At 45.2% G+C, this 13,118-nt stretch overlaps 1 protein-coding gene across 1 annotated transcript; it reads left to right on the forward strand.

Moving 5' to 3' along the window:
* The first annotated feature begins 1,310 nt into the window (after nt 1-1,310).
* On the forward strand, nt 1,311-8,900 carry NKG7 (natural killer cell granule protein 7). The gene is made up of 4 exons (XM_015421552.1): nt 1,311-1,479; nt 2,073-2,219; nt 4,491-4,619; nt 8,563-8,900. Exons 1-4 carry the CDS (start codon nt 1,311-1,313, stop codon nt 8,580-8,582), a joined length of 465 nt encoding a protein of 154 aa, XP_015277038.1. The 3' UTR covers nt 8,583-8,900.
* The last annotated feature ends 4,218 nt before the right edge of the window (nt 8,901-13,118 follow it).

Consider the following 13,118-nt stretch of genomic DNA (forward strand, 5'->3'; position numbering starts at 1 on the left):
AACAGAAAGCAATATTTCTATACAGAGACCTTCGCTTTTCTCCTAAATCCTTTGCCAGTACGGCTGGCAGTCCTCTAGGGCCTGGGGCTCCACCAGGGTATGGCACTTATTTTTAATGGCTTTTTAAAAAATGATATCACTCCTATTTGTGTGTGTGGAGGGGGAGTGGTTGAACCTGAAATGTGTGCTGGAGGAGGGTGGGACAAACAAAACCGACAGAAACGTTACCCACTAGGAAACAACTGACTCAAAATTGGTTTCCAGGAAAAGACTGAGGTAAAGGTGATCTTAGATGAGCCAGAAAAACCACGGTTGGGGGGAAAATGAATCGAAAGTGAAAGGCAGAAAAACGCATGTGAAAATTGGGGGATAAACTGAAGCAGTATGGGGCCAGAACTGAAAAAAAAAAAAACATGCAGAAAAGGGCATAGACACCTCTGCATTAGGGTTACCAACCTCAAGGTGGGGCCCAGAGGTCTCCCAAAATTACAACTGATCTCCAGAGTCCACAGATCAGTTCTCCTGGAGGAAATGGCAATTTCAGAAGGTGGACTCTATGGTATACCCTTTGAAGCTATGTTATACCATAAAGACTAGGAGAAATGCAAGTCCTGAACTCCTTCCCCTCCCCAAACTCTGCCTTCTCCAAATCTCCAGGAATTATACCATCCTGTGCTGGCAACCCTCTTCTGCATTGGAAGGGGCAAGGAAGGCCCATGTAAATTCCATGCAAGTGCAGAAATGCCATACCTACTCAGAAGCCTACAGTGACGATAACATCACCTATGGCTCCTAAGCCTTCTGCAATTCTCTGCACACATGGAGCATTGTAGAGATCTTCCATTACATGGTCACTGCTGTGTGTATACCTACATGCAGAGGTCATTTCGGGGGGGAACGCGGGGGAACGCAGTTCCCCCAAGTGAGGGGCGGGGGGGGGGGGCACATGATGAACCCCCCCCCCGCTTCTGGCCGCCCCGCTTCCAGCCCTCATTCAGCCAGGAGGAGGCAGGAGAAGAGGGAGGGTAAGTTGCTTCCTCCCCGCCTCTCCCCACCCCTGCCTGCCTGGGGCCAGGAAGGGCCTTGGCGGGGCTTCCTCGCACTCCCGCTGGCCTTGCAGGTCCACCGCCGGGCCCCTGATGTCAGGGGGTGTGGCATATGCTAATGATTTATGCTAATGAGTTCACCTAGCTCTTTTTCTACGAAATGACCCCTGCCTACATGGGCTGCCATACACATGCCACAACCTCCATGGTTTCCCCCCCCAGGTTCATCCACATTGTGCCGTGTCACCACACTCCTGATCCGCTATGGAAGGCCTGCATATCGCTGCCTGCTTCGTCTCCTTCATAAGCCTCTTGCTGCTCATCATTGCCTTGGCTTCAGACTACTGGGTAGTGGGTTCAGACAGGAGTCACACAGGATTGTGGCAAATGTGCAAAGCTAACATTTGTTTATCATATGGGATGCAAGTGCAAGGTAAGGTAATTTGTAAAGACATGGTACACCAAAGTGTTGATCAGGCAATTCTGTTGTTGGGATTAAATGTGCATGTGTTGCGTGGAAGGGGTATGACAGTAGACTTCTGCAGTGATTCACATGAACACATGAAGCTGCCTTATCTTGAGTCAGGTCTCTGGTCTATTAAGGTCAATATCGTTTACTCAGACTGGCAGCGGCTCTCCTGGGTCTCAGGCTGAGGTCTTTCACATCACCTACTTCCTAGTCCCTTTTTAGCTGGAGATGCCGGGGATTGAACCTAGGACCTTCTGCGTGCCAAGCAGATGCTCTGCCACTGAGCCACGGTCCTTCCCAATCCCTATTATTCCTTGACTATAAAACACTATAAAAAGCAATACTGCTGCCACTGTCTTTACATCTGGATTCCTGTTCATATTGCACCATGCTATTGCACATGTACTACCCTGTACATTGCTAAAACACAACACACACACAAGAACGTGGGTGTAATCATACACATGCTCACATCAGGTTTGCTTTTCTGCTGTGTTTCATTAATGCATGTTTAACCTCTCCCCCCCTACCGCTCTGCCCCTTCTCTCTTGTTGCAGCTTATATCCATGCCACCCGAGCCTTCCTGTTCATGGGGATGGTTGCCGGCGCTGTTTCATTCTTTGGTCTTTATGCCTTGTTTTCCCACACCCACGTTGGCTCCATTTCCATATATATTGTTGCCATGTCGGCCAGCTGTGTGGCAGGTATGTCATTGAATTGGCTAGAAGTGGTGGGACTCCCTCAGTTCCGTTCTTTGCACGGGTTTGCTACACCCATTATTATTGTTGCTGTTGTTGTTGTTGTTGTTGTTTTAAAACGTTATTGATAACATAAAATTACATTACTTGTGACATATGTAGTTAAATATAATCATTCATCTGGAAAGAGAGATACAACCAATAAGTCGAAGTAGAATAAGAAGTATTAAATTTGAAGTTACAGCCATTTAGAATAGCAAAGAACCGTATAAAAAGCAAAACTGGTAAACATGTTTGTTGCTATATTAATGATCATTGAGGTAGAGTCTTATGGAGCGCAGAGGTGCCATAGGATTTCACGAGCATTTCTCAAGGGATTTGACTCTACACCAGCGTAAATTAGAATAAAATAAAATTAAAAAAATAAAGTGAAGAGGGAGATGATAGGCGGGGAAGATGAAGGACAGATTAGAAGTGAAGAAGTTGGCGGTATGTTTGGTTATGTAGTGTTCTCCTCCTTTTTATCTTCACAACAAACTCATGAGGTAGGTTAAGCAGAGACTGTACGACTGACCCAAGATCACATGATTGGGATACTTGGTTCGTATAGCAGAGTTTTGCCCAGTCATAGAAGCGTGATACTGAATGCAGTAAATAAATCTTTCAAGAAGTATATTGCAAAAAGGCTAAACTTACATTTATTCAAGTAGATTCATTTCATATAGAGTCAAAAGAAGAGAAAGAAGCCTAACACCTACTTTCCCTATTACAAATATACTTTCCCTATCACAAATGGCCAACTTGTGTTGGAAGTGAAGCCATATTTCAAAATGCTAATTCTTATACAATTTTTTGATGTATGCTACTGCGCTTATTCTGGTGACTGGGGAGCTCCTATAGCAAGCTCTAATGTGACTGGGTCTACAGTATATAATAATTGGCTAAGCTTATATACAGTCACATTAGAGCTTGCAGCACTTCACTCTAATGAAGATATAAGTACAGAATGACAAACCTGAAGAAGGACTCGCAAACGGATAGTGTACTAGAACTCCGTCGTTTGTCTGAAACTAGTACTGTAGTATTCTGTATGTACTGTTAAGCTTTATATTGCATATTATAGTGTTATGGTTGTAATTTTGTTTATAATTGAATTCTAAAACATTGCAGGTAAAGATCAATTTATATTGTTTATTTGTACATGGTGATTTACTGTTTTACTGGCTACTTTACACCGTGGTCCTGTTTGTTGTAATATACCCTTTGGAAGCTTGGCAACCCTGGACCTCAGGGATCTTCTGCTCAGGGACACCCACTCAAGCTCTGGATTTGGGTTTGGTTGGCTAGCCCAGAGATATTTTGCAAGGCTTGTCTTCTCCACCGTTACTGAGGTCCATCCATTCTAGGGTTGTCAGACCACCCTCCAGTGGAGGTGGGGAGTCCCCTGCTGCAAGGCTCCAGCTCCCTGCCATTGATCAGTTGGCCGGCAGGGGGAAACTCATCCTGAAAAAGAGGAAGATCCATCCAACATCCAGAAATGTGTTGACTTCACTGCCCACATGACCTGGAAGTTACATCATCATTTCCAGGATGCTGGGGCTGTTGGAAATATGTGTGTTGCAAGGACTAAAGTCAGTCATTATAGGGTTAATATGCTTACCTTGTGTGCTGTTGTTTAGACTGACCTGGAAGGGAACCTGGCAGAAAGCCAATGGAATGAAAGCCCAGGAAACTGAAGCCTATTTACTAACAATCATTGGTTAATGAATTCAGGTGATTTCCTTCTAGGGGTCAAGAAGGAAGAATCTCCGTTACTATCTGTGTGTCTGTTGTTGCAAGCGTGTAGTCTTACGTGTTTATTGTTTTGTAGATTTTCCCATGTACCCTTCCCTTAAGAAATAAAGTTTTTTACATAGAAAGAAAATGCCTCCTCTCCAGTGAACAAAGATCCACTGCAAACTCTGACTGTTTAACTATTTTTACCAATTTTCCAATGAGGCAACACTCTGGTATTTGGGCAAAACTCTACGGGTCACATGGTCAGTGACGTAGTCATGTTGCTGTATGTTGGCTGGACCTACCTGCTACTCCCAGTAGCGCTTCCCCATCCTCTGCCAGTTGAAAGGAGGGAGCGGCAACCCTAATCTATTTTTGCTAAAAATCTCTGACATCCCAAACAGGACGACCAGCTTCTCTGTATAGTGAGGCAGGTACAAGAGTTCTGCAGGGATCGGGGGTTCCTAAAGGATAACGCCTTTTTTTCTTTTGCGTTCCTAGGTTTTTGCTCCGTGATTGCCATGTCCACATTCACAGGAGCGTACTATCACCAAGACTCAATCTTCGGGACATGGTTTGGATGGTCCTTTGGTATTGGCTGGGCCTCGTTCCCTCTGTTTCTTCTAACTGGTGAGTATGTACCTGAACGATTAGAACTGATCACCATGTGATCTTTCTGGAATGATTCGGCGCCTGTCTGGGAGTGATAGCGTCAACGCCATGCAACTTCTGGCTCGAGACTCCAATGTGGCTCAGTAAGGAACCAAAGACAACACTCTAAAAAGGAATAGTAAAGGTAAAGGTTTCCCTTGCTCAAAAGCCAGTCGAATCTGACTCTAGGGGGCGGTGCTCATCTCTGTTTCCAAGCCAAAGAGCCAGTGCTATCTGAAGACATTTCCATGGCCATGTGGCCGGCATTACTAAGTTAAGCATATTGCGAGGGTAGGTAGGATGCCAGAAAAAGAACCGGTATGAGAAGGAAAAGGCAGGCAATGATTTATCTGGGACTAAAGAGCTTCTTAGGCTGCATTCCATTGGGCAATTTGATCCATTCCCCTTGCTGTTCCCTTATGGATTTAAAGTGCATGACCAGAAAGCAACATCTGTCTGTCCTGCCTGAGTCGTCTGAGTTCCATTCCCCCCTCTGCTTCCCCCGTTTGTTTGGTTTTTTTGATACCTGATAAAGTCTGGTCCTGTTGCTCTGAGCCGCTTCAAAAATGGATTACCTGTCATCTAGTCACTCTGTTGCGCAGCCAAGCAGTTAGGCAGGTCTCACCGAGCTCTTGCTTTCAGGCCGCCATTCCCCCCCCCCAGTTAGTGAGGATCACATGACTGTATATACGCTCCCCCCCGGGGGGTTGCTCAAAACCTTGTTTTCTTTTGAAAAACTCTCAAAGAAAGACATCCCTGTTCTGTAGCTTTTTAATATCATTTGGCGAAGGGGTAAACGGAAATGACTAGAGGGAGGATGGGAGTGGACTCCATTTCCCAGCAGTCTCTTCACCACTTGGGCGATTGCTCTGTGGACTTAATTTTAAAAGAAAATGGCCGACAGCCCCATGAACTCCATATCCCAGCATGCTGAGTGCTTCTGGGCATGCTCCTAAGGCCAAACTTCTAAAAAAATGGCCGACGGGCTGACTCCCTGCTTTCTGCTGTCTGGCAGGGCCGGCTCTAGGGTTTTTTGTACACTAGGCAAGGCTACCTTCTGGCACACACACCCCCGGTGTGCCCACCAATGTTCTGGAAAAACCCCCCCGTGTGCCCCCGCCCCAGCACGACAGCCCCAAGGAAGAAGAAAAAGAGGGAAGAAGGGAATGGGCACTACCAGGGATGGCCTCAGCCCGGCTGCTTGCTTGCTTTCCTCCCAGGAAGGGTGCCCCCCTCCGAGCCCCCGTTTCCCATGCCGGGGCGGCCATTGCAGTTGACCAGGATGATGGCCAGCATGTAGTCCTTGCCCAGCATGGCCTTGGAGGGTGGGCGTGTGGCAGCCAATGAGCGAGCGAGCGAGGGTGGCAGCAGGGAGGCTCCGCTGCCCAAGGCCGGCACCAGAGTGTGGGGTGGGGCAGAGCTGCATGGGAAGGAGGGCGGAGCCCATCAGGGAGCCCGCTGGAGGCTGGAGCAGCGCGGAGTCCCTGAAGGAGCACACCTGGAAGCCGATCTCCACCGCATGGGGTCACAGCAGCATCGCCTCAGCCTACCCTGTTTAGGTGAGAGTAGGGAGGGGCGGAAGGCCAGTGGAGCGCTCCGCTGCCTAAAAATTCTCTATGACTGGCCGGCCCTGCTGTCTGGTCATGCAAGGAGGGGTAAAATGGCATTGAAGCGTGCTAAAACGGGTGAGTCTGGTCAGGATTCTCTGCCACAAAAATAACCTGGCTTAATTTGAGGCGGGGCAACAGTGGATTAAACTGATTGGACTTTTAGAGATGCTTTTCAGAAAGAGGAACAGAGGTCAACAGTTACCAGGAATCGCAAAGCAATTTGCCTTGCCAAATTGGAAAATATACTACCAAGCGGCTTGCCTTGACTGGATAAAGGAATGGATCAAGCTGGAGGACGTGAGGGGCTTAACCTTAGAAGGATCAGACCTAGTAATGGGCTGGCACGCGTATATTTGATACGGGAAGGATAAAACCCACCCACACTTTAAGAACCACATCTTAAGGGCGGCTCTCTTAAATATATGGAGTAAAATAAAAACTAAATTCTACGCCAAAACACCAAAATGGGTATCTCCCCTGGAAGCCTTTATAAGACCAGCCTTTCTTACCAAGTATAATAAAGAAACATACGAAAAATTATTAGACGAGACAAACCACTTGAAAACAGATGAGAAACTAACATCACAATGTAACTTGAAATTATCGGGGTGGGAAAAGATCCAGTTAAAATCAAGATTTCAAAAAGACTTGAAAGTGGGTTTCTATGTAGAAAAAAATGAGCTAGACAAAATCTGGCTCTCATCAAATGATAAAATGATCCAGAAAATGTATAAACTATTGCTAGAGGATTATTTGTTAGAAGAAACACCAAATCACAATTTAGTGGTATGGAAGAAAGACCTAGGCCATGAAATATCAAAAGAATCTTGGCTAAAGATTTGGAAATCTGTAAAGTACATGAGAGCAACAAACTATAGAGAGAATGTATTTAAGATGTACCACAGATGGTACTGGTCACCAGAAAGGCTAGCCAAATGTTATCCAAACTGCTCAAATGTTTGTTGGAAATGTAAATTAAACGTGGGAACTTTTTACCGTATGTGGTGGCGTTGTACAAAAATTCAGATGTATTGGAAAACCATACAGAAACTAATAGAGGAAATTTTGAAAGTAAAACTGGACATGGTACCTGATGTATTTCTACTTAACTTATGTTATCTTTTAATGAAAAATATGTAATTGCGTATGTAATAGCAGCAAGAATACTCTGGGCCAAACACTGGAATCTAGATTGTGTACCCAGATCTGATGAAGTAATAAGTAAATTGATGGAAGTAGCGGAAGTAGACAAATTGAATATGTATTTACAAGGGAAAAACGATGAAGACTTTTTAGACAGATGGGTAGGATTGTACAAATGGTTGGGGAAAAAGAGTGGACTCTGAAAATATATGTAAAAACTGTAAAAGGAACAAATGTATGTAAAACTATAAAATAAAACTTATTTTAAAAAAAAAGTTACCAGGAATCCAAGTATGAACCATGGGCAGATTTATACCAGCAAACTGAAACAATTAGCCCAGGGTGCGCCTGTGCTTTTTGTTAATGACTTATAGGGAGGCCTTGTGGGTGCCACTTCCTAATAAAGGACTCGCAACAGCCTGTGTTTGAGCTGGAAAAACTGTATGGATATTTAAGGAACATTTCAATTGTCGGTGACGTTAAGTTGTAACTTTTCAGTCATGCCACTGGGCTTCCTTATAAACAGCTCTTTTTATCTGAATTTTGACCCAGTTTGACTCTTTCATTACAAAAGGTGGCAGACCAGTGTTCCCTCTAAGCTGAATTAGTGTGAGTTAGCTCACATTTTTTGAGCCTCCAGCTCACACATTTCTGTCCTAGCTCAGGAAGGATGACTCCAGAGCAAACTGATTTATGCAGCAGCCAAATAGCTGTCTCACAACTTTAATACCAGTAGCTCACAAAGTAGAGTTTTTGCTCACAAGACTCCACAGCTTAGAGGGAACATTGTGGCAGACCCCTGATATAGGTCTTGAACTATCAGCACGGAAGGACTTTGAGGACTGGATGAGCAGTAGCATTACCAGGTCTGGGTTGGAAAATACCTGGAGATTTTGGGGGTGGATCCGGGAGAGGGTGGGGTTTGGGGAGGGGAGGGGCCTCAGCATGATACAGTGACATAGAGTCCACCCTCCAGAGCAGCCATTTTCTCTAGGGGAGCTGATCTCTGTCAGCTGGAGATCAGTTGTAAAAGCCGGAGATCTCCAGGACCCACCTGGAGGCTGGCAACCCTAATGAGCAGTGAGATCCGTCAGTGGTCCGGATGCTTCTGGTGACGCTCCCTTCTATTTCACTTTTATCCTGACAACATTTCTTTTCACTCATGACAGCTGGGCTCGCATTGAGATAGCATCGGGTGCTAAACTGGCAGTGCTGAGTTCAGATCCAGGGAACCCATCCTGGAAGAAACGAAAAAGGCAGCACCTGGACTTTTAAAGGAAAGAAAAAAATGAATTTCTCCCCTTCAAGTTGCCCACTTTTGTATGAAGAAATTATTATTATTTTTGATAACCAACACTGTCCTTCCTTTGTCCAGATTTTCACATTTTCTCTGTCCAAAATGTGTACTTGAAAAACAACAACGTATACCCAATTATTTTAAGAGGTGTGTGTTGTGAGATTTTTTGGATGTGTGGGTGTGTGTTTAACCCTGTCACCCACACTTCCCCCCCCCTCAGTTCGTGTGTCTCCTGTGTGTTGCCCCTTACCAAAGGCAGAAGTGCAAGCTTGGAATTCACTAGTCTCTTCTTAAAATAAAACTTATCTTTATTATAGCAAAACATTCAGAGTCCTAATTCCTAAACATTTTATAGAATACACAGAAAAATAAACATGCAAAGCAAAGTTTTCCCCACCCCATGCATGCGCGGTGAGAGGCCTCTCTCTGGCTGTCTCCTTTGGAGTCAGCTGAAGTCTGTTTTGAACCACCCATATTTATACCAGAGATCAAAGGGATCCCTTAATAATTGGATTGCAGTTAACCTTTGACACTTAGAACTTGAAATTGTCTTTGAGGAAATTGGTTTTCCTCCCTTGGTCTCACATAACAAGAGTTTACATTCCATAAATACAGTGCCATGGTTTACTTCAGGTGTTCCCCAATCATGGGAAATAAACTGTGTTTTGATGTTATCAGAGAGATGAAAGCTATAAATTGGAGTCTGCCAATTTTCCAAATGGTCATCTACCTTATTGCCTAGGAAATTGGAGTATTGGCAAGTCCCACATCAGTGATTGTCCTGGGAAATGGAATGTTTTTACCCCCTTGGAATGTTTTTACATCCTTGCATGTGTGACCAAGAAATAGATCCTTCTGGGAAAAGAGGAGCTTGCAAAAGAACCACGGGCTTTGATTCAAACAGGCCTAGCAAGGACAGAGAGAAATATGTATACTATTTTGGTTCATTTTAAACCCAAACCTTCTTCTATATTTTAATATTTCTTACCACGGTGTGATGTTCTTTACAACAGTGTTGAGCAACAGGTCCATCAACGGGTACTTGCTATTTGCGTCTAAAGGGATCCTCCATTTTGAGAGGCAGGAAACCTCCAGTGCTAGGAGGTAACACCAGAAGAGGGCCTTGGCCTCTATGGCTCTCGAGGGCAGCGAACTGGTCGATGTGTGAAACAGAATGCTGGCCTAGAAGGACCACCACTGGGGATAAATCCCAATGGGACAATGTAGCTATATGTATGCCGTTGGGGGGGCACCCCTGGTTTCCTGCCGCTCCTCCACAGAGCAATGGAGGAAATAGGGAGCATTCCCACACCATGACATCACTTCTTCTGCAAAGCTGGAAGTGGTATCTTCATGTTTAGCACCTCTAAAAGTCTGTGGCTTCTAATAGCGAAGACTACAGAAAGTGCAGAAATGCCCAAATTGACCTCAATGCTAAAAGGGCGAATGGAAGAAGACTTCGTTGGACTATGGACTCCATTTTATAATTGGACAAGAGAGAAATATAAAGACATGAACTTTTTAATATTACAGTAGTACGAATGCACTTATGAACTTTTAAACCTCACAGCTTATCGGTGTATCACATGAAATGACAAGTAGAGGAAAGTTACATGCAGAATATCATTTCTTTTGTTCTCTCCCCTGCCCCTTCCCCCTTCCCCTATCCTTGTGTATCTTAAAACTTAATAAAAAATTACTTTTTTTAAAAAAAAGTCTGTGGCTAAGCCAAATTTTAGGAGAAATGACTTCACTTTTGGGTTTCTGCCAGAAGTGACGTTGCAGCATCAGAACACTGCCTATTTGCATATCACCACCCCTGAATCCCCTGCAGGTTGTCCATGTTGGCCTGGCAACCCTAGCTACATGGGACCTAGGTTGTGACAAAACCCAGACATCAGGTGGCACATTGTTTGTGATTGTATTATCTCCTTTCTGCCAGTTTGCATCTGGGTTCCAAATGACGACTGCAGTCCCAAAGGCTGAAACAGAGTTCAACCTCCGAAGCTGCCATTTCCTCCAGGGGATATGATCTCCGAGTTGGCAACCCTAGATGGCCCCTCCCGACAGGCTCACTCAACAGTTCTGAGAGGCAATTCAGTAAGTGAATGGGGGAACTGAAATGACAGACCCATTTCAGGAAGTTTCTGTATATTTTGCATCGCTGTATCACCAGCATATTTCCCTTTAAAACTGCAGGGAAATATGCCGGAGATACAGAGGAATTTCAGACAGACGATATAGTCCGGAAGAGGAACGGTTCCCAAATGGTTTCTGGTCTGTCATTTCAGACAGAACCGTTTTAGAACTGGTTCCCTACTGGAATATATTTGTAATTTCACACACAAACACTTCTTTTCTTTCTTTTTTTTTAAGTACCCATAGGTACACTTTTATTATTATTTTTTATAATCTACAACAAACAAATCTACACACTACAAACAGACACTCTACTACACATAACGTATATACCAAGAGCGCAGTTACATTATATGCTTATATGCAATTACTTAATTAATAAAAACGCTATATCAAACACTTTCCATTCTTCTATCTTCTGTGTTCTCAAGTCCATTGCGCTATCACTGCCTAATCTTCTATTACATTTGCATTATACCAATCATAAAACTTTTTCCATGTTTTTTGAAATGTCCACTCTTTACTTAATCTCATTTCTAGAGTCAGTTTATCATTTTCTGCTGTTTCAAAAAGTTTATTCACAAACTCCTGTTTCGTTGGTATCACCATAGTTTTCCAATATTTGGCATATAAGATTCTTGCAGCTGTCGTCATATAAACAGTCAAATACCTATTCTCTTTTTCATAATCGTTTAGAAAACGGGGCTGAAGCGTTTTACCTGTCAACCGCTTCCAAGTAGTCTTCAGTTTCCTCTCCCGGTTCCGATGTGCTTTTTTCTCACTGTTTTCCCCCCGCATGGGCGATCTCCGGCTGGAATGTTGTGTTATAGCGCTCTAAAGCGAACGTTAAATAAAAAGCCGGAGATCGCCCGCGCGGGCGAAAAACGGCGGGGAAAAAGCAGGGCAGTCTGAAATGGCAAACCGCTTCAGATCCAGCTCTTTACCAGAAGGGAAAAGCCATGTGTGAAATGGCAGCCCTATACCGGTTTACTCCACGACGGATCAAAAACGGCTTCAAACCGACTTAAAAAGGGTAATATGAAATTCCTCACAGTGATATAATATAGAAATGACCACTAGAGGGAGCACAACACGTGTGGAAAAGAAACAAAACTGAAGCAACAGGAGCAGAAGAGCCACGAAAATAAGAGCGGAAGAACCTTGTGTGTCTTTGAATGCAGGGTGGTCAACATCCAGGCGGGGCCTGGAGATCTCCCAGAATTACAACTGATCTCCAGACTACCAAGATCAGTTCCCCTGGGGGAAATGGCTGCTTTATGAAGTTATACTCCACTGAGGTTCCTTCTCTTCCCCCACTTTTGGCTTCTCCAGGCATCATCCTCAACTCTACAGGAATTTCCCCACACCGATAACCTTATTAGCAACAGGCACCCCAAGACAATCTTTTAGAACTTGGATCCTTTCCTTTTGCTGCTTTGTGCTCCCAGGAAACAAAAGAGGATCTGGATTCAGTGCTGGACTAAGAAGGGGGACGTATAAGTCATCTCTGCAAGGCAGAGAGCAGACTCGACCCCATCCTGAGCTTGATGAAGGGGAATAAGATCCTCAACAGGCGCAATGTGGGCAGGGACCACAGTCTCCTGCTGTTGGCCATCAGACCAGAGGATACTGGGGAGTAGCAGTGCTGTAATATATCCAGTCAGACCGCGTGGCCGGCTAGGGCTCCACGCGGTCAAGCACAAACGTCGAGCTTCGCTCTTAGAGACAACAAGAAGGGGGACCCGTGATACTCGCTAGGGGGGAGCTCCACATGGAGGAGGAGGAAGCAGCTGCAGGTGAGCCCTCTCCCCCATCCCCGGCACCAACGTCAAGGCCCACGTGGCTTCAAGCTGCCGGGAGCGCCAAACCTTCTCCGTCCCCCACCAGGTGCCCCCCTCCCCCAGCAGCGACGGCGGCCCGCCAAGCCTCCCCCCCAGTGGTGGCCCGCCAAGCCTTCTGCCTCCCCCCCCCAGTGGTGGCGAGGGCGAGACAGTTGCCAGGACATTCTCTGCAGGGAATGCTCTTTCACTTTTGGGGGATTTAAGTATCCCCCATATGCGTTTTCCAAGTTTTTAGATTTTTCTGCACACCTGGGAACTGTTCCAAGTGTGCTGGATAATCTCTCTGTCCTCCAAGTGCCCCCAATGTACGGATTTAGATATCCACACGGAGGAGGCAACTTGGCTATTAGATATATAGATAGACTATGCGGATCCTAGCCCGCACCAATCAGGGGGCTAGGTCCCGGCCGAGAGCCTATGGAACTCTCGGCCCCTGTAAATAACCTAT

This window comes from Gekko japonicus, unplaced genomic scaffold, assembly GCF_001447785.1.
Source record: "Gekko japonicus isolate JY-2015 unplaced genomic scaffold, Gekko_japonicus_V1.1 scaffold1371, whole genome shotgun sequence".
NCBI lineage: Eukaryota > Metazoa > Chordata > Lepidosauria > Squamata > Gekkonidae > Gekko > Gekko japonicus.